At 35.0% G+C, this 22563-nt stretch overlaps 1 protein-coding gene across 1 annotated transcript in view; it reads right to left on the reverse strand.

Moving 5' to 3' along the window:
* LOC128656199 (putative serine protease K12H4.7) overlaps nucleotides 1–22563 on the reverse strand; it is a 655842-nt gene that overhangs the window by 359384 nt on the left and 273895 nt on the right. The window contains 1 exon segment of the mRNA XM_053709971.1: nucleotides 17829–17943. Within this exon segment, the coding sequence (XP_053565946.1) occupies nucleotides 17829–17943 (115 nt within the window).

Raw genomic sequence — 22563 nt, forward strand, 5'->3', positions numbered from 1 at the left:
CATTCCTTTTACTTTGTTTTTTACTTAATAAGAGTTCCTTATTCATATTTGAGACTTCGACTTTTGCATTATTTATTAACTCTGTATTATACCCCTTATCAATAAATTTACTCACTAAAATTTCAGATTGTTGAGTGTAGTCAAGATCATCTGTGCAGTTTTTCCTAATACGCATGAACTGGCTTTTTGGAATATTATTCTTCCATTTATCCAAATGGCAGCTTTCCGCATGTATATAGCCATTGGCATCTACAGGCTTAAAATAGGTCTTAGTTACAATCTTATTATTAATGATATTTATCTGTAGATCTAGAAAGTTTATACTTGATTCATGTATTTCAAACGTGAATCTCAGATTTTTATTGTTATTGTTCATCCTAGAGAAGAACCATTCTAAGTCCGTTTTATTACCTCTCCATATTATAAGTATATCATCTATGTAACGTTTGAAGGAGACCAGATAAGCCCCCAGATCAGTGGAGTCCAGGAAGATTCTCTCCCATAGACCCATAAATAAATTTGCATAACTGGGGGCAAATCTGGTCCCCATCGCCGTCCCACAGAGTTGCAAATAAAATTTTCCATCAAAATTAAAATAATTGTGTGATAAAATAAATCTAATGCTTTCTATTAAAAAACTTTTTTGATCATTTGGCAAAGTATCATCATTATTCAGATAAAACGTTATTGCTTCAATCCCTAAATCATGTTTAATACAGGTATAAAGTGCCGAAACATCACATGTGGCTAAAAGACAATTTTCATCCCATTCTATATCCTCCAACAGTCTCAGGACATCCGTAGAATCTTTCAGATATGAGGGAAGACCTCTTACGTATTTTTGCAAATAAATGTCTATATATTCTGAAAGATTCGCTGTGATAGAATCGATGCCCGAGACTATTGGTCTCCCAGGAGGGTTATTAATATCCTTATGGATTTTAGGGAGACAATATAAGAGTGGAATTTTTGGACATTTAGGTATAAGGTAACTACTCTCTTTGTCATTCAAAATACCTATATCACTTGCCCTCCTCACTAAGGAATTAAGTTCTGTTAAAAAATCACAGGTAGGGTTCTTTTTCAGAATTTTATAGGTTTCTCTGTCATTAAGTAAAATATTGCACATATCCAGATAATGCTCCTTATCCATGAGGACCATTCCCCCCCCCCCCCTTTATCCGCTGGCTTCACTATTACTGTATTATTCAGTTCCAAATCCCTTATTTCAGATAATTGTGTTTTAGTTAAATTCACCCTTTTTTGGCCTGTTTTTTTTATTTTTAAATCCATATCCTGAATATCTTTAGTAACTACTCTCTCAAACGTCTCAATAGCCCCTCCTTTAATATGTTTAGGGTAAAAATGTGATTTTTCTGTTAAATTTGAATGTTTGAATATATCCTCATTTTGTTCTGTAGGATTCTTCCTCTCAAAGGGAGTTCTAAGGAACCATTTTTCACCGTTAGATTCCTAATGAACTTGTGTGCGTCTATAAACGCACCAAATTTGTTAACCCTATAGGATGGTGCGAAGGATAGTCCTTTATTTAGAACCTCTGTTTGTTTATCAGTCAATTGAATTTTACTCAAATTATATATGTTATTTTTCATTTAAAACCTCTTTGTTTTTGGATTTCTGTAATCCTCTCCCTCTTCTCCCTCGTTTTCTGAAGCCCTTCTTTTTCTTTGGTTTTGGTGTGTGTGTTGTAAATTTACCTCCTCCCAATTTGGATCTCTTTCTAAAAAATGAGTCTGTCTCATTCCTGAACCACTTGGACCTTGTGTTGATTGTTCATTATGTAGAGAATTCTGATTCAATTCCTCTTGATCAGGGAAGGTTAGAGGTTGAAATCTGTTTTTCAAAGTAACATTTTTTGGGGAATTGAAATCACTATTCCTATTTACATGACGATTACGTGTATGCCACTGATTTGGAGTATTTCTCCAATTATTACTAAAAATTCTCTCTCTATTCGTACTCTCTCTGTATTGGTCCCTTTGATCAAATATTTGAGTCTTTGGATATGTGTTTTGTGTTTGCCATTGGTTTATTTTTGTAGATGGATATTGAGTATGTCCCGATTCATAATCTCTATTTTGTCTCCAAAACTTATTCCCATTTTTATTTTTATTAGTATTAGTCATATATCTATTATGTTCTCTATCCTTATAGTAATAGCCATCATATCCATTATGAGCTCTAATAGGCTCACGCTGTATATATGGGTCATACTCAGCATGTCTCAATCTCGATTGAGGCCATGCACCTTGATCCTTTCTAATTGGTTTAAATCCATTCTCATTTGTAAACCTTTGGTTAGTTTGTCTATAGGGGATTGACTTTAATTTGGTTTGGAAATTAGATGGTTTATGTTGTTGTTGAAAATTTTCCTCTCTATTAGGTTTCTTATCTTTTAATGGGAATGGAGGTTCCACTGATGGAGTATTAGTTGTATTATTAGAAGTAACTTTATTGGTATTGTGTCTCCAAGTATGTGCGATGTAACATTCGTTGTTTGGGCCATTCTCATATGTACTATAATCATCCCAATCTCTTTTTAATTTCTTAGCTTTGGTGTTCATTAGCTCATCTCTGTTCGTACTGAGGCGTGCTTTTATCTCCAATTCATGATCTTTATATTCTTTACTTCCTTTAAAGGGACCTAGTTTAGTATCTAGGGAGTTAATTTTTATATTAATATCCTCCAGAAGTTTCATTCTGAATTCCCTTATGAGTTTCATTAATTTGATTGATGCCTCCTCCAAAATAAACCTCCATTTACTTTAAAAATCAGAATCCTCCACATCAAAAGCACATTCCTTCTTTATTCTTAAACCCCTCGGCACTCGCTCTTCCTTAATGTACACATCAAAAAAAGCACAATCTAACTTGTACCTCATCTCCAACCTTAAAAAATGTTCTAATTCCAACATCATTTGGTCTAAAGTATCACTATTCAAACCTCCATTTTTTACTCTTTCTTGGATATTCAACACAATATCTTTATAAAAATCATTCCTCAACTCAGAAAGAACACTATTTCTATCCATAATGGCTGCTGGAGCTCAACAGAGAGACAAACAGAAATTTAAAAAACAAAGTCTGAGACCGCGCCAAAATAAAACTGCTACAACAAACTCCAGATGAAATAGAAGTCTCTCTATACTTCTAGAAAATATGGACATACAATAAAAGTTATCAACCGGAGCGCTCCAAATAAGAGCTAAAGTGTAATTGTAATGGATAGCATAAAATATAACTACATATAGTGTAACAAAAAGCAAACGCAGAAAATTAACCACAATTGCCTAGCAATGCTACAATCAAAATATCCTATTTCAGCTCTAAAAATAAAAATAAAGGACCACAATCTAAATATGAGTAAGATAATCAATGCTAACAGCAAACAATTTGTGCATTTAATAAAAAAGTAGATTAGATGCAATAGTGGGTTAGGTAAAATGTAACATTAATATATATTACGGTAAAAAAAAATACATTTATTAATACATTTAAGGTCGACCTTATAAGTGAATAAACAACAAATTACATAAAATATTCATAACAATGTAAAACAAATCAAAATAAAATAATATTGCTTAGATTAATAATGTCCCATATAGCCAAGGAGGCCAAAAAGTCTTTCACAAAGTCTTTTTAATCCTGAGTGTCTGTAAACTTTATCTCCGTGATCGCAAATCTCCTGGAAACAAAATATATTCTCCTTCAGGCAGTGTGAAGAGCTGTGTGTAAATTAATTAATCTCTACTCACAGTTTCAAAAAGCTGAGGTCTGCGATGAAAGCGTGCCCTTAGAAAATACTTTATTCCGATTCTGGAATGTCTCCAAAGGGATCAAAGCACTCAAAATTCTAAACGTACAAAGTTCTTAGGGCAAGTAACACTTAAATTGCCAAGCATAAGAAAATATTAAACCATCCGCAATCTTGGAGCCTAATCACCAAAGATACGGCTGCTCACTGAATAACCCTCTAGACCGATAAGCCAATAAGATTAGCTCAAACAGTCAGAGGTGCCGTGGCCAAAATCCAGAGGCGCCGTTCACAGCGGTATTTCAATTGGCTCTATGCGGGATATAACATTGGGCTCCGTTTAAGGAGTAGTTTACCATAGAGCAACGCGTTTCAAATTAATCTTTGTCAAGCTCTTTACCGAAGGGACTCCTTCTGGCTAAATAAATACCTATATATCTAAGCCTTGATTGGATAATATGGGAACCAATCAGGCAACAGAACCGACTACGTGTCAAACAATATTTGATACATGCCGCTATTTAAAAACCAAATAATAGTATCAATGTGCTGCTATAATCAATATAACAAATGTAAAGAAACATAATAATAACGCCAGCAGATAATGTTTATATAAAACTCAATGTAGGTAGTAGTTATGCTTGGCGATAAAAATAGACAAAATGGTTTGTTATAGAAACAAACAAAAACATATGACTACAAAAATTCTAAGTAAACAGATATAGTGCATACCTAACTCAACCACTATAGATAGTTCATAGAGGTTATTTCAGATCAAACTGCCGGAGGATGTTTTAAAAAATTTGTTATCGGAAGTGAGGAGGGCAAGTGATATGGGTATTTTGAATGACAAAGAGTAGTTACCTTATACCTAAATGTCCAAAAATTCCACTCTTATATTGTCTCCCTAAAATCCATAAGGATATTAATAACCCTCCTGGGAGACCAAAAGTCTCGGGCATCGATTCTATCACAGCGAATCTTTCAGAATATATAGACATTTATTTGCAAAAATACGTAAGAGGTCTTCCCTCATATCTGAAAGATTCTACGGATGTCCTGAGACTGTTGGAGGATATAGAATGGGATGAAAATTGTCTTTTAGCCACATGTGATGTTTCGGCACTTTATACCTGTATTAAACATGATTTAGGGATTGAAGCAATAACGTTTTATCTGAATAATGATGATACTTTGCCAAATGATCAAAAAAGTTTTTTAATAGAAAGCATTAGATTTATTTTATCACACAATTATTTTAATTTTGATGGAAAATTTTATTTGCAACTCTGTGGGACGGCGATGGGGACCAGATTTACCCCCAGTTATGCAAATTTATTTATGGGTTTATGGGAGAGAATCTTCCTGGACTCCACTGATCTGGGGGCAAATCTGGTCTCCTTCAAACGTTACATAGATGATATACTTATAATATGGAGAGGTAGCATAACTACTACCTACATTAAGTTTTATATAAACATTATCTGCTGGCGTTATTATTATGTTTCTTTACAATTGTTATATTGATTATAGCAGCACATTGATACTATTATTTGGTTTTTAAGTAGCGGCATGTATCAAATATTGTTTGACACGAAGTCGGTTCTGTTGCCTGATTGGTTCCCATATTATCCAATCAAGGCTTAGATATAGGTATTTATTTAGCCGGAAGGAGTCCCTTCGGTAAAGAGCTTGACAAAGATTAATTTGAAACGCGTTGCTCTATGGCAAACTACTCCTTAAACGGAGCCCAATGTTATATCCCGCATAGAGCCGATTGAAATACCGCTGTGAACGGCGCCTCTGGATTTTGGCCACGGCACCTCTGACTGTTTGAGCTAATCTTATTGGCTTATCGGTCTAGAGGGTTATTCAGTGAGCAGCCGTATCTTTGGTGATTAGGCTCCAGGATTGCGGATGGTTTAATATTTTCTTATACTTGGCAATTTAAGTGTTACTTGCCCTAAGAACTTTGTACGTTTAGAATTTTGAGTGCTTTGATCCCTTTGGAGACATTCCAGAATCGGATAAAAAGTATTTTCTAAGGGCACGCTTTCATCGCAGACCTCAGCTTTTTGAAACTGTGAGTAGAGATTAATTAATTTACACACGGCTCTTCACACTGCCTGAAGGAGAATATCTTTTGTTTCCAGGAGATTTGCGATCACGGAGATAAAGTTTACAGACACTCAGGATTAAAAAGACTTTGTGAAAGACTTTTTAGCCTCCTTGGCTATATGGGACATTATTAATCTAAGCAATATTATTTTATTTTGATTTGTTTTACATTGTTATGAATATTTTATGTAATTTGTTGTTTATTCACTTATAAGGTCGACCTTAAATGTATTAATAAATGTATTTTTTTTTTACCGTAATATATATTAATGTTACATTTTACCTAACCCACTATTGCATCTAATCTACTTTTTTATTAAATGCACAAATTGTTTGCTGTTAGCATTGATTATCTTACTCATATTTAGATTGTGGTCCTTTATTTTTATTTATTTTTTTAGCTGAAATAGGATATTTAGATTGTAGCATTGCTAGGCAATTGTGGTTAATTTTCTGCGTTTGCTTTTTGTTACACTATATGTAGTTATATTTTATGCTATCCATTACAATTACACTTTAGCTCTTATTTGGAGCGCTCCGGTTGATAACTTTAATTGTATGTCCATATTTTCTAGAAGTATAGAGAGACTTCTATTTCATCTGGAGTTTGTTGTAGCAGTTTTATTTTGGCGCGGTCTCAGACTTTGTTTTTTAAATTTCTGTTTGTCTCTCTGTTGAGCTCCAGCAGCCATTATGGATAGAGATAGTGTTCTTTCTGAGTTGAGGAATGATTTTTATAAAGATATTGTGTTAAATATCCAAGAAAGAGTAAAAATGGAGGTTTGAATAGTGATACTTTAGACCAAATGATGTTGGAATTAGAACATTTTTTAAGGTTGGAGATGAGGTACAAGTTAGATTGTGCTTTTTTTGATGTGTACATTAAGGAAGAGCGAGTGCCGAGGGGTTTAAGAATAAAGAAGGAATGTGCTTTTGATGTGGAGGATTCTGATTTTAAAAGTAAATGGAGGTTTATTTTGGAGGAGGCATCAATCAAATTAATGAAACTCATAAGGGAATTCAGAATGAAACTTCTGGAGGATATTAATATAAAAATTAACTCCCTAGATACTAAACTAGGTGCCTTTAAAGGAAGAATATAAAAGATCATGAATTGGAGATAAAAGCACGCCTAAGTACGAACAGAGATGAGCTAATGAACACCAAAGCTAAGAAATTAAAAAGAGATCGGGACGATTATAGTACATATGAGAATGACCCAAACAACGAATGTTACATCACACATACTTGGAGACACAATAACAATAAAGTTACTTCTAATAATACAACTAATACTCCATCAGTGGAACCTCCATTCCAATTAAAAGATAAGAAACCTAATAGAGAGGAAAATTTTCAACAACAACATAAACCATCTAATTTCCAAACCAAATTAAAGTCAATCCCCTATAGACAAACTAACCAAAGGTTTACAAATGAGAATGGATTTAAACCAATTAGAAAGGATCAAGGTGCATGGCCTCAATCCAGATTGAGACATGCTGAGTATGACCCATATATACAGCGTGAGCCTATTAGAGCTCATAATGGATATGATGGCTATTACTATAAGGATAGAGAACATAATAGATATATGACTAATACTAATAAAAATGGGAATAAGTTTTGGAGACAAAATAGAGATTATGAATCGGGACATACTCAATATCCATCTACAAAAATAAACCAATGGCAAACACAAAACACATATCCAAAGACTCAAATATTTGATCAAAGGGACCAATACAGAGAGAGTACGAATAGAGATAGAATTTTTAGTAATAATTGGAGAAATACTACAAATAAGTGGCATACACGTAATCGTCATGTAAATAGGAATAGTGATTTCAATTCCCCAAAAAAATGTTACTTTGAAAAACAGATTTCAACCTCTAACCTTCCCTGATCAAGGAATGAGACAGACTCATTTTTTAGAAAGAGATCCAAATTGGGAGGAGGTAAATTTACAACACACACACCAAAACCAAAGAAAAAGAAGGGCTTCAGAAAACGAGGGAGAAGAGGGAGAGGATTACAGAAATCCAAAAACAAAGAGGTTTTAAATGAAGATAAAAATAACATATATAATTTGAGTAAAATTCAATTGACTGATAAACAAACAGAGGTTCTAAATAAAGGACTATCCTTCGCACCATCCTATAGGGTTAACAAATTTGGTGCGTTTATAGACGCACACAAGTTCATTAGGAATCTAACGGTGAAAAATGGTTCCTTAGAACTCCCTATGAGAGGAAGAATCCTACAGAACAAAATGAGGATATATTCAAACATTCAAATTTAAAAGAAAAATCACGTTTTTACCCTAAACATATTAAAGGAGGGGCTATTGAGACGTTTGAGAGACTAGTTACTAAAGATATTCAGGATATGGATTTAAAAATAAAAAAAACAGGCCAAAAAAGGGTGAATTTAACTAAAACACAATTATCCGAAATAAGGGATTTGGAACTGAATAATACAGTAATAGTGAAGCCAGCGGATAAAGGGGGGGGGAATAGTCCTCATGGATAAGGAGCATTATCTGGATATGTGCAATATTTTACTTAATGACAGAGAAACCTATAAAATTCTGAAAAAGAACCCTACCTGTGATTTTTTAACAGAACTTAATTCCTTAGTGAGGAGGGCAAGTGATATGGGTATTTTGAATGACAAAGAGACTAGTTACCTTATACCTAAATGTCAAAAAATGCCACTCTTATATTGTCTCCCTAAAATCCATAAGGATATTAATAACCCTCCTGGGAGACCAATAGTCTCAGGCATCGATTCTATCACAGCGAATCTTTCACAATATATAGACATTTATTTGCAAAAATACGTAAGAGGTCTTCCCTCATATCTGAAAGATTCTACGGATGTCCTGAGACTGTTGGAGGATATAGAATGGGATGAAAATTGTCTTTTAGCCACATGTGATGTTTCGGCACTTTATACCTGTATTAAACATGATTTAGGGATTGAAGCAATAACGTTTTATCTGAATAATGATGATACTTTGCCAAATGATCAAAAAAGTTTTTTAATAGAAAGCATTAGATTTATTTTATCACACAATTATTTTAATTTTGATGGAAAATTTTATTTGCAACTCTGTGGGACGGCGATGGGGACCAGATTTGCCCCCAGTTATGCAAATTTATTTATGGGTCTATGGGAGAGAATCTTCCTGGACTCCACTGATCTGGGGGCAAATCTGGTCTCCTTCAAACGTTACATAGATGATATACTTATAATATGGAGAGGTAATAAAACGGACTTAGAATGGTTCTTCTCTAGGATGAACAATAACGATAAAAATCTGAGATTCACGTTTGAAATACATGAATCAAGTATAAACTTTCTAGATCTACAGATAAATATCATTAATAATAAGATCGTAACTAAGACCTATTTTAAGCCTGTAGACGCCAATGGCTATATACATGCGGAAAGCTGCCATTTGGATAAATGGAAGAATAATATTCCAAAAAGCCAGTTCATGCGTATTAGGAAAAACTGCACAGATGATCTTGACTACACTCAACAATCTGAAATTTTAGTGAGTAAATTTATTGATAAGGGGTATAATACAGAGTTAATAAATAATGCAAAAGTCGAAGTCTCAAATATGAATAAGAAACTCTTATTAAGTAAAAAACAAAGTAAAAGGAATGCCACTCACTTATTGGAGAAAGGTGAACTAAATGTCCCATTCATTACACAATATAATGAAGATTATAAAAAACTAGAAATTATTTTTTTTAAAAACATTGGTCTGTGTTTAAAATCTGATGAAGTGATAGGCCCGTGTTTGCCAAGTCACCCAAGGGTAGTATATAAGAAATGTAAGAATTTAAAAAATTACTTGGCACCGACTGATTTAAAGAAAAAAACTAGCCCTTCTAGTGATAGAGATTTGAGTGGTGAGAAAATTGTGGGTTTTTACCCATGTTTGAGCTGTAAGGCCTGCAAACACTCAAAGAAAAGAATTTAAATCCACAGTTACAAATAAGGTCTTTAATATTAAGAACCTTTATAGATGTACGGATTCTAATGTGGTTTATTTATTGGAGTGTTTATGTGGAATGCAGTACATTGGTGAATCGCCAAGGCCTATACGTGATAGAATCAGGGAACACATAAACTCCATTGAAAATATGAACTTGGAAAGAAATAAAGATCTCCCTGTCCCTAGGCATTTTAAAATATGTAATAATGGAAATACTAATCATCTTAGTTACACAGTGATTGATAAAGTAAAATCTAATTGGAGAGGGAGCAATGTACATAGTGATCTTCTCAAATTGGAAGCCAAATGGATTTTTGAGTTGAAAACACTAAATCCCAATGGTTTAAACCTAGAATTTGATCTAGGTTGATTTTTATGAATTTTTTATTCAAAACATTTTTTATATGATATTTTATGAATTAATGTGAAATATTTTTTGTAATACTTTTTATTGGGATCAATCTATCAGTCTATTTTATAATTAGTTTATAATTTTAGAGATTTTTTATAGGATTATTTATAAATATAAAATATGCTAGCTGTATTTAAGTTACATTGGGAATTTATAAGGAACTCATGAATTATTTCAAATATATATTTTAAATAATTATATTTTAATGAAGATTTTTTGAAGAGTTCTAAAATATTTTTAGTTGAAGTCATTAAGAAATTTTAAAGTCATTAAGAAATTTTAAAGTTTTAAGTGAATTTTTAAATGAATTCATGATCTTTACACATTTGGCTTTTAAATTTAAATATAGAGAGGTCTCACTATGTAATGGTACCTTCCCCAATATCAAGTAACCCTTGTTTAATAATCAATTTTTATTATTTTTATTATCACCTAACTTCCGATAAAAAAAAATAATAATTTTAAAACATCCTCCGGCAGTTTGATCTGAAATAACCTCTATGAACTATCTATAGTGGTTGAGTTAGGTATGCACTATATCTGTTTACTTAGAATTTTTGTAGTCATATGTTCTTGTTTATTTGTTTCTATAACAAACCATTTTGTCTATTTTTATCGCCAAGCATAACTACTACCTACATTGAGTTTTATATAAACATTATCTGCTGGCGTTATTATTATGTTTCTTTACAATTGTTATATTGATTATAGCAGCACATTGATACTATTATTTGGTTTTTAAGTAGCGGCATGTATCAAATATTGTTTGACACGTAGTCGGTTCTGTTGCCTGATTGGTTCCCATATTATCCAATCAAGGCTTAGATATAGGTATTTATTTAGCCGGAAGGAGTCCCCTTCGGTAAAGAGCTTGACAAAGATTAATTTGAAACGCGTTGCTCTATGGTAAACTACTCCTTAAACGGAGCCCAATGTTATATCCCGCATAGAGCCGATTGAAATACCGCTGTGAACGGTGCCTCTGTATTTTGGCCACGGCACCTCTGACTGTTTGAGCTAATCTTATTGGCTTATCGGTCTAGAGGGTTATTCAGTGAGCAGCCATATCTTTGGTGATTAGGCTCCAGGATTGCGGATGGTTTAATATTTTCTTATACTTGGCAATTTAAGTGTTACTTGCACTAAGAACTTTGTACGTTTAGAATTTTGAGTGCTTTGATCCCTTTGGAGACATTCCAGAATCGGAATAAAGTATTTTCTAAGGGCACGCTTTCATCGCAGACCTCAGCTTTTTGAAACTGTGAGTAGAGATTAATTAATTTACACACGGCTCTTCACACTGCCTGAAGGAGAATATCTTTTGTTTCCAGGAGATTTGCGATCACGGAGATAAAGTTTACAGACACTCAGGATTAAAAAGACTTTGTGAAAGACTTTTTGGCCTCCTTGGCTATATGGGACATTATTAATCTAAGCAATATTATTTTATTTTGATTTGTTTTACATTGTTATGAATATTTTATGTAATTTGTTGTTTATTCACTTATAAGGTCGACCTTAAATGTATTAATAAATGTATTTTTTTTTACCGTAATATATATTAATGTTACATTTTACCTAACCCACTATTGCATCTAATCTACTTTTTTATTAAATGCACAAATTGTTTGCTGTTAGCATTGATTATCTTACTCATATTTAGATTGTGGTCCTTTATTTTTATTTTTAGAGCTGAAATAGGATATTTAGATTGTAGCATTGCTAGGCAATTGTGGTTAATTTTCTGTGTTTGCTTTTTGTTATACTATATGTAGTTATATTTTATGCTATCCATTACAATTACACTTTAGCTCTTATTTGGAGCGCTCTGGTTGATCATTTAGCCTTAGCCCAGTTTATCAGATTGTAGTCAGTCAACATAACCTCGGTGGCCTACATCACCACCAAGGGGGAACTCTGATTTCCTTGGCCATGACTAAGGTGGCCCGAATTATTCAGTGGGCAGAGACCCACAACTGCTGTCTTTCTGCAATCCACATCCCAGGTGTGGACAATTGGGAAGCAGATTTGCTGAGCAGACAGACTTTTCATCCCGGGGAGTCGGAACTTATTCAGATGTGTTTTCCAGCTTGACCCTCAATTTAATTTTGTGCATTAATCTCTCATGTGGCACTGTATCAAACGCCTTTGCAAAATCTAAGTATATCACATCAACTGATTCCCCTTTATCTATATTTTTACTTCCTTCCTCATAGAATCTAATTAGATTAGTTTGACATGATCTATTTCTCATAAAACCATGCTGATTAGAACTCACAAACTTGTTTACACGAATACGCTCATCAATATAATCCCTTATAATCCCTTCAAATATCTTCCCCACTATTGATGTTAGACTAACTGGTCTATAGCTTTCTGGATCATCCCTACTTCCCTTTTTGAAGAGTGGCACCACATCAGTTTTACACCAATCCTTGAGTACCATGCCTGAGGATAATGAGTCTTGAAAAATTAAGAGTAGAGGTTTGTCTGCTAAATTCCCTTAACACCATTGGGTGTATTCCATCTGGGCCTGGAGTTTTATTTACCTTAATATTATCCAATTTGTTCCTGATCTCCTCTATACATAACCCAGTTAATGGTAAGGGCTGGCATGTTCTATTTTGTTTCAAAGTATCCTCCATTGGTTCCTCTCTTGTGTATACTGAAGAAAAAAAACTGATTTAGTACCACAGCCTTCTCCCTGTCACTGTTAATCACGCTACCCTCCACGCATTTTAAATGTACCTATATTGTCTTTCTTAGATTTTTTGCTATTTATATACTTAAATAATTTTTTAGGGTTAGATTTAGAATCCTTTGCAATTAATTTTTCATTTTCAATTTTGGCTAATTTGATTGCTTTTTTGCATGCTTTGTTACATTCCTTATAAATATGGATTGTTTTTATTTTTATAACCATATGATATTTGTTGATATGTATATTTATTTAACAAAGTTTTAAATGTTATCCATTTATCCTCTGTATTTTTATTAGAGAATAATTTGTCCCAATTCATGTTATTTAATGATTTTCTTAAATCACTGAATTTTGCTTTCTTAAAATTAAAAGTCTTGGTTAAACCTTTAAGACACTGCTTATGAAAAGAGATTTCAAATGTGACCATGTTATGATCACTGTTACCCAAATGTTCTTTGACTTCTATGTTTGATATTATATCTGTATTGTTTGATAGCACTAAATCCAATATAGCGTTACTCCTAGTTGGCTCCTCTATTAATTGTGACAAGAAGTTATCCCTGAGAACATTTAAAAATCTATCCCCCTTATCTGAATTACTAGTTTCATTGGCCCAGTTTATATCAGGGTAGTTAAAATCTCCCATAATTACAGCACTGTTATTAGCAGCCTTACCTATTTGCATTAGTAGTTGAGTTTCATCCAGGTCACTAATGTTGGGGGGCTTGTAGCATGTTCCTAGTAATATTTTTTGGGGATTCCCCCCTCTATATTTCCACCCACAGGGTCTCTACATTGTCGCCTGTAACAGAAATATCTTCCCTTATTGTAGGTTTAAGGTTAGGTTTAATAAACATGCAGATTCCTCCACCCCTTTTATTATTCCTGTCCCTCCTAAATAAAGTATACCCCTCTAAGTTAACTGCCCAGTCATGTGAATCATCCCACCAAGTTTCAGTTATACTGATAACATTATAGTCCTCTTCTGCAACTAAGAGCTCCAGCTCCCCCATTTTACCTGTCATGCTTCTTGCATTTGTTGCCATACATTTAATTTTTCTGCTGATACTTGGTGTGCTTTCCTCCTTACTTTCTAATGTGACATTTCTTAAGTCATCCTTCCTTGAGATATTAAAGGAGTGACAGATTCACAGACTGACCTCTCTGTTCTATTGTGTTCTAACTGACCCTCCCCCCCCCCCCTTTGCCTAGTTTAAAAGATTCTCTAAACTTGCTATTATCCTTTTCCCCAACACGCCTGCACCCATGTCATTCAGGTGTAATCCACCCTTACTGTACAAACTGAATCCAAGTGAAACGTCAGCCCAGTGCTCTAAAAAGTCAAACCCCTAATTTTTACACCATGTCTTTAAACATGAATTAACAGACCTTAGCTCCTTCTGCCTTATTGAATTAGCACACAGCACTGGTAATTTCTCCGAAAATATTTCTTTGGAGGTCCTTGCTTTAAGCTTGCTACCTAACTCTCTGAAGTCAATTTTTAGGACTCTCCATCTCCCGCTGATTCCTTCATTAGTACCAATATGTACCATGACTGCAGGATCAGACCCACATCCCTCTAACAATCTATTAATACGCAATATGCCTAACACAAGTCCCTGGAAGACAGCAAACTGTTCTATTTAAAGGGTCTGGATGACAAATTACCCTATCAACCTTCCTAATATTAGAGTCTCCTACCACCAACATCTGCCTCAGGCCCTGACTTGTTTGCCCCTCTTCCATGACTGAAGGACTGCCCACCATAGTATGCTCCTTTTCCACAGCTAAATGACTGTTCACTATACTAGGCAACACAGCCCTCTCTGACACTGCCCACCCCTGAACTGATATCCCCAAAATCTTCACTTAATCTGGCAAATCTGTTGGGGTGTACCAGCTCAGAACTGGCCTGTCTCTTCTGCTTACCTTTACCTCACCCTCTGACTGTGACCCAGCTAGATCCTGGAGTCTCCTCATCTGAATCCTCCCCCATTCCCACTGATAGAACCATTAACAACCAGCTCTGTCCTATCCATTTCCTTTCAAGTGTCTGAATTTCATGCAGTGTTGCAATTTGTTCCTCCAGAACTCCAATATGAGTTTCTAAAGAGACAATATGCTCACACTTGCCACAAACATATAAATCTCTGAAGCGGCTGCTCCAGTGATGCAAACATATGGCAAGCTGTACACTGAATGAGATTCTCACACATACTTACTAAAATGTAAAACTTAAAAGTATAAAATAATTATATTTCCCCTTGGTTACTCCAAAGCCTTGTTTGCCAAATTTGGTTAGCTAACTATTATACTTAGACAATCTTACTTTAACAGAGAATCAATGCAGCAAACCTTTAAAGAGCAAGCTCCATGAGTTACTGTGCTAAATTTATAATCTAGGTAGGCCCAAAAAGGTGAAAAATAATAGTGAGCAAAAATGCCCTTAAAGGAATATGAAACCCCCCAAAAAAAATTATTTGATTCAGAAAGATCATACAATTTTATTAAAGTTTCCAATTTACATTTATTGTCAAATTTGGTTCGTTCCCATTATATTCTCTGTTCAATAGATACCTAGGTACGTGCCTGGAGCACTACATGGCAGGAAATAGTGCTGCCCTCTAGTGCTCTTGCAAAACTGCTGCGATAATAGTGCTTCAGACATGTCCCGCTCCTGAGCTTACCCTCGCTGTTTTTTAACAAAAGATACCAGGAGAATGAGGACAATTTGATAATAGAAAAAAATTAGAAAGTTGTTTAAAGTTACATACTCTATCTGAATATTTTAAAATGCAATTTTTTGTATAAAACAAATCTATTGAGTACAATAACCTTTAATTTTTTAGTTAAGACATTTTAAGACAGAGTTAATATATTTTGCATAGATAGCTTGTGTGTTTATGTTTGACTGATTGAGATTTTTACTTCTCTGCATGATGTTATAAAATAGAAAAATTGCTAAGGGCTAAATAATGAAGAGGATAGATACCTTGCTGTTGAATCAAATGTAACAGGATCTAAACTCAAAAAGAAAGGTTGGGCATTTACATTTTATTCAACAGTCATGAGCCAAAGCTCTGGTGAAATATGCCTAAAGTTACAAAGAGCTCGGAGTTCATTTTGTGCATGGTATATATATATTCTCGTGAACATATTTAACCTGATGCTATGAAGATGATTGTCTACATCTCTGTGTTTGGTCATTATGAAATATAGATTTACTAAAGAAATAAATATTGTAAAACTGATAGTAAACAGTATGAGATTTCAATATAAAATGTTTAATGGGTGGTAAAAAAATCACAATATATCTTTATTTAATTTTCCCCTTTTCCTGTAATTTTAACTGTCTTTAAAAAGCAATGAGCGCCTTCATGTTTGAACTTAAAGGGACAGTTTAACTCCAAAATGTTTAGTGTTTAAAAATAGATAATCCCTTTATTACCTATTTTCCCTATTTACCTATTTCCCAGTTTTTCCACAACCAACACAGTTATATTAATGTACTTTTTACCTCTGTTATTACCTTGTACCTAAGCCTCTGCAGACTGCCCCTTATTTCAGCTATTTTGATAGACTTGCATTTTAGCCAATCAGTGCTAAATCATAAATAACTCCACAAGAGTGACAACAATGTTATCTATATGACCACACAGGAACTAGTACTGTCTAACTGTGAAAAACTGTCAAAATTCAAGGGCTTCAAAATTTGCATATGAGCCTACCTAGGTTTAGATTTCAACAAAGAATAGCAAGAGAACAAAGCAAATTTGATGATAAAAGTAAGTTAGAAAGTTGTTTAAAATTGCATGCCCTATCTGAATCATGGAAGTTTAATTTTGACTAGACTGTTCCTTATAGTTTTATATTTACTTCTCTCTCCTGCAATAAAAGAGACTGCAACAAATTATCTATCCTATATTCCACATAGTCTATTTATTGCCTGATTTATATTTGTTCTCAGCAGCCCATCCCTTTATAGAAATGTAAGTACTTTATAGAAAAAAAGACCTTTACACATATCTTGTATCAATATTTAAACAACTAATATAATTGTAAAAAATAAATCTACATAATATTCTAATTTTTGCTTTCAATACATCATATCTAGCATGTATCATGTATTCCTTTTAAAGGGTCAGTCAAGTCCAAAAAAAAACCTCATGATTCAGATAGGGCGTGTAATTTTAAACAACTTTCCGATTTACTTTTAGCACCAATTTTGCTTTGTTCTTTTGGTATTCTTATTTGAAAGTTAAACCTAGGAGGTTCATATTCTAATTTCCTAGACCTTGAAGGTTGCCTCTAAACTGAATGGTTTTCACCACTAGAGGGCATTAGTTCATGTGTTTCATATAGATAACATTGAGCTCACGCACATTAATTTACCGAGGGGTGAGCACTGATTGGCTAAAATGCAAGTCTGTCAAAAGAACTGAAATAAAGAGGCAGTCTGCAGAGCCTCAAATACAAGGTAATTACAGAGGTAAAGCATGTATTATTATAACTGTCTGTTATGCAAAAACTGGGGAATGGATAATAAAGGGATAATATATCTTTTAAACAACAACATTCTGGTGTTGACTGTCCCTTTAAGTAAAGGGCTCCTTGGATTGGTGGATCAGGTCATTTTCTAATTACAGTTGCATGAGCAGCAGATTTGATATGAGAGAGAGAGAGAGACAGACACAAAGGCAAAACTATGTATACATAATATACCTGTGCTATAAAAATATCTATTTGTGGCATCTCCAAAAAAAGAATTGGACCTATTGGAACTGATGATCAAACAAAATAATTCACTAACCTCAAATTCTCGGTTGTCATTGTTATATTGAACAACATCCATTATATATTCAGCAACAGCATCTAGGAAGAAGGCAAGGTCCATTGCTGAATTAATCTGCAGCAACTCACACAGTCTAGGGAAATAAATATATTTTATTAAAATAGTCCAAAAAAATGTTCCCTTAAAAAAACACAAGCATATTAAGTGAGATAATAAAATACCAAGATCAAATGCATAATGCTGATGGTAGAAATAGATTATTCACATTTGATATTTCATGCTCGATTCCCAAAGCTTATCCCCCTTGCATATGTGTGCAATGGCTGAACCATTCCGTGGATTTTGTAGCCTTCTATAAGAGTTGTCATCAAGTAATTAACCTTCTTATTCCGCACTCCTTTCCACTAAATGGGTTTCTAGCTATACAGGGAATAATATAAATAACTGTGTGTTATGAATATGTCTTAAGGGTGCTAAATCCATGTAAATGTTGTTTGCCCTCTCTTGATATAGAACAGGAGCTGAGAAACCAGTGACATTGTAGGAAATATTTAAATCAGTTGAACATCCCCACATCTTAAAGGGAAACTGAACCCACATTTTTTCTTTCATGATTCTGACAGAGCATGCAATTTTAAGCAACTTTCTAATTTACTCCTATTATCAATTTTTCTTCGTTCTCTTGCTATCTTTATTTAAAAAAGAAAGTCCAGAACCTTGGACAGCACTTGTTTATTGGTGGATGAATTTTTCCACCAATCAGCAAGAACAACCCAGGTCGTTTACCCAAAATGGGCCGGCATCTAAACTTACATTTTTGCTTTTCAAAATATAGATACCAAGAGAATGAAGAACATTTGTTAATAGGAGTAAATTATAAAGTGGCTTAAAAGTTGCATGCTCTATCTGAATCACACACAAAAAAAAATGTGGGTTCAGTGTAAAGCATCCACTCCCAGGCAACTGATGAGACGCTAACAGAAGAACGGGGGTGCCTACAAGTTCTTGGTAAAGGCCATCAATCCCACTTCTTGATATAATGAATAACAGTTTTGTTATGTTGTAGACTATCAAATGCACTTCTGATAAGGTGAGGAAATGTCACTTAATAAATTAAACTGGTAATGCCGAGTTTCCACTGCAAAACAGAGAAAATTGAGCATGTCTATCTGCTACTAGAATATAGAAGTCATACTTAATGTATATGGTAATTAGTAATGCATTTACAGTGACATTGACAACCTATAGTATTAATTTCACCAACAAAAACTCATTCAATGACCAAGTCTAGTAGTGGCCTCCAAAACCCCCTTTTTTTTTTTCTTTACCAAGAATAGGCAACTAAGGGCTAGATTATGAGTGGAGTGCAAATTAGCAATTGTGCATTAAATTGGGTATACGTAATCTTTTTTGCGTGCGCATTACAAGTTGAAAGTAAAAAGTTTTTCACCCGAGCGATAACCTTATGCACGCAAGAAGCCAAACTTCAAATATCATTAATGCATTAACATATTTCCCCATAGACTTCAATGGAGCGTGAAAAAAATCCTAACACCATTACTCCCACGCAAACCCAATCGTGCTTACTCAGGTGCGCTAACCCAACATAAAATATGGAAAAATAATATATACAGTATCTCACAAAAGTGAGTATACCCCTCACATTTTTGTAAATATTTTATAATATCTTTTCATGTGACAACACTGAAGAAATTACACTTTGCTACAATGTAAAGTAGTGAAAGTACAGCCTGTATATAGTGTACATTTGCTGTCCCCTCAAAGTAACTTGACACAGCGCCATTAATGTCTAAACCATTGGCAACAAAAGTGAGTACATCCCTAAGTGAAATGTCCAAATTGGGCCCAAAGTGTCAATATTTTGTGTGGGCACCATTATTTTCCAGCACTCCCTTAACCCTCTTGGGCATGGAGTTTACTAGAGCTTCACAGGTTGCCACTGGAGTCCTCTTCCACTCCTCCATGATGACATCACGGAGCTGGTGGATGTTAGCGACATTACGCTCCCCCACCTTTAATTTGAGGATGCCCCCCAGATGCTCAATAGGGTTTAGGTCTGGAGACATCCTTGGCCAGTCATCACCTTTACCCTTTCTTAAGCAAGGCAGTGGTTGTCATGGAGGTGTGTTTAAGGTCGTTATAATTTTGGAATACTGCCCTGCGGCCCAGTTTTCAAAGGGAGGTGATCATGTTCTGCTTCAGTATGTCCAGTACATGTTGGCATTCATGGTTCCCTCAATTAACTGTAGCTCCCCCAGTGCCGGCAGAACTCATGCAGGCCCAGACCATGACACTCCCACCATCATGCTCGACTGTAAGCAAGACACCCTCAGTCTTTGTACTCCTCTCCTCGACGACGCCACAACACGCGACACCATCTGAACCAAATAATTTTATCTTAGTCTCATCGGACCACAGGACATGATTCCAGTAATCCATGTCCCAAGTCTGCTTGTCTTCAGCAAACTGTTTGCGGGCTTCCTTCTGGGAAGACGGCAATGCAGACCATTTGATGCAGTTGTGCGGCGTAAGGTCTGAGCACTGACAGGGCTGACCCCCCACCCCTTCAACCTTTGCAGCAATGCTGGCAGCACTCATAACATCTAGTTCCCAAAGACAACCTCTGTATATGACACTGAGTAATTGCACTCAACTTCTTTAGTCGACCATCGGGCTTGTGAAACCGCTGTATGGTCTTGCCCACCGGCTGCAGCTCTGTTTCAGGGTCTTAGCAATCTTCTTATAGCATAAGCTATCTTTATGTAGAGCAACAATTCTTTTTTTCTGATCCTCAGAGAGTTCTTTGTCATGAGCGCCATGTTGAACTTCCAGTGACCAGTATGAGAGAGTGTGAGAGCGATAACACCAAATTTAACATACCTGCTCCCCATTCACACATGAGACCTTGTAACACTAATGAGTCACATGACACCGGGAGGGAAAATGGCTAATTGGCCCAATTTGGGACATTATCCACTTAGAGGTGTACTAACTTTTGTTGCCAACGTTTAGACATTATGGCTGTGTGTTGAGGTTATTTTGAGGGGACAGCAAATTTACACTGTTATACAGGCTGTACACTCACTAGTTCACGTACATTGTAGCAGAAGTGTAATTTCTTAAGTGTTTGTCACATGAAAAGATATAAAAATATTTTAAACAAATTTGAGGGGTGTACTCACATTTTTGTGAGATACTGTATATATTATTTTACCAATTTTCATGTTGGGTTAGCACACCTTGAGTTAGCACATCGGGTTTGCGCAGGAAGTAAGGGTGTTAGGAATTTTCTCACGCTCCATTGAAGTCTATAGGGCAAATATGTTAATGCATTAATGATAGTTGAAGTTTGGGCTTCTTGCGTGCACTTAGGGGGTGTACTCACTTTGTTGCCAATGGGTTTAGGACATTAATGGCTGTGTGTTAGGTTATTTTGAGGGGACAGCAAATTTACACTATATACAGGCTGTACGCTCACTACTTTACATTGTAGCAAAGTGTAATTTCTTCAGTGTTGTCACATGAAAAGATAGTTATAAAATATTTACAAAAATGTAGAGGTATACTCACTTTTGTGAGAAACTGTATATATTTCACCATATTTCATGTTGGGTTAGCGCACTTGAGTAGCACGATTGGGTTTGCGCGTTTGATAATAAATATTATTTTTCATCTTAGACAAAGCTTTAAAAATCTAGGCAAATCTAGACAAAACCTATACTACGTACATTCAGTGAAGCAATTTTAAGTGACATATGTTACATATATTAAACAGTAACATAATCAGCAGGCAGAAGACTTTTTTTTTTTTTTTTTTTAGCTTTTTACCTAATCCTAGTACTCAGTCTTGGCAGACTGTTCATTTTCAATTTAAGGAAACGCATATGTCTTTTGAACCTGTGCAGTTTCCAGATAGCAGGTTCCCCTGCTGAAAAGTTTAAAAAAGCATCAATCGCCTCTGAACTCACAGGACGCTGAGAGTGCTTAGGCTAGTACTATTGTCAATAATATTGTCACTGTCCTGAAAACCAAGCAAAGAGGGTTTCCGCTTCTTCACTTCAGAATCAGTAACCATAATCCCACCTTCCCCTTCAGCAACAGCCAAATCAGGTACTCCAGGATCTTCAATCTCTGAAATAACAGTCTTTTTAAACAGAGTCCACTGAAATAGGAAAAGCACCCTCCACAGGATTCTTGGATGACCCTTCCCCCAAAGAGAAATCTGTATCCTCAGGCTTCTCCTCCTCCTCAGAAACAGGATTAATTCAACCCAGCAGGACTAGCATAATTCAAAACTTCTTGTCGATATTTAGGGCATTCTCTGGTCAAGTGCTCAGAAAAACAACACAAATTACACTTTCTGACCTTTGGACAAACTGCTGTCACATACCCTTACTCGCCACAGTTCTTACATCCAACCCTCCTGAGAACATGCCTCTTGTAATGTCCAAAATGCTGGCATCTTCAGCAAAAGTGAGGCATTCCTGGATAAAACAAATAACCCCTATTGCCAAAAATGGTAAAAGTATGGGAAGGATGGGAGATCCCTTCTACAACATCATCCCGATGAAACTCAACCCAGAATCTTTTTTTGCCATTAAAGGTGCTAAATGGATTTTTTTATTCTCTCCGGTGCACTGATATAAGTATTGCCGTAACGATGAAGAAATTTTACTCACTCCAAACAAATTAAATTCCTCTCAGGTCAGGATGATCAGCCATCTCCATAGTC

Source organism: Bombina bombina, chromosome 4 (genome assembly GCF_027579735.1).
Source record: "Bombina bombina isolate aBomBom1 chromosome 4, aBomBom1.pri, whole genome shotgun sequence".
In the NCBI taxonomy this organism is placed as follows: domain Eukaryota; kingdom Metazoa; phylum Chordata; class Amphibia; order Anura; family Bombinatoridae; genus Bombina; species Bombina bombina.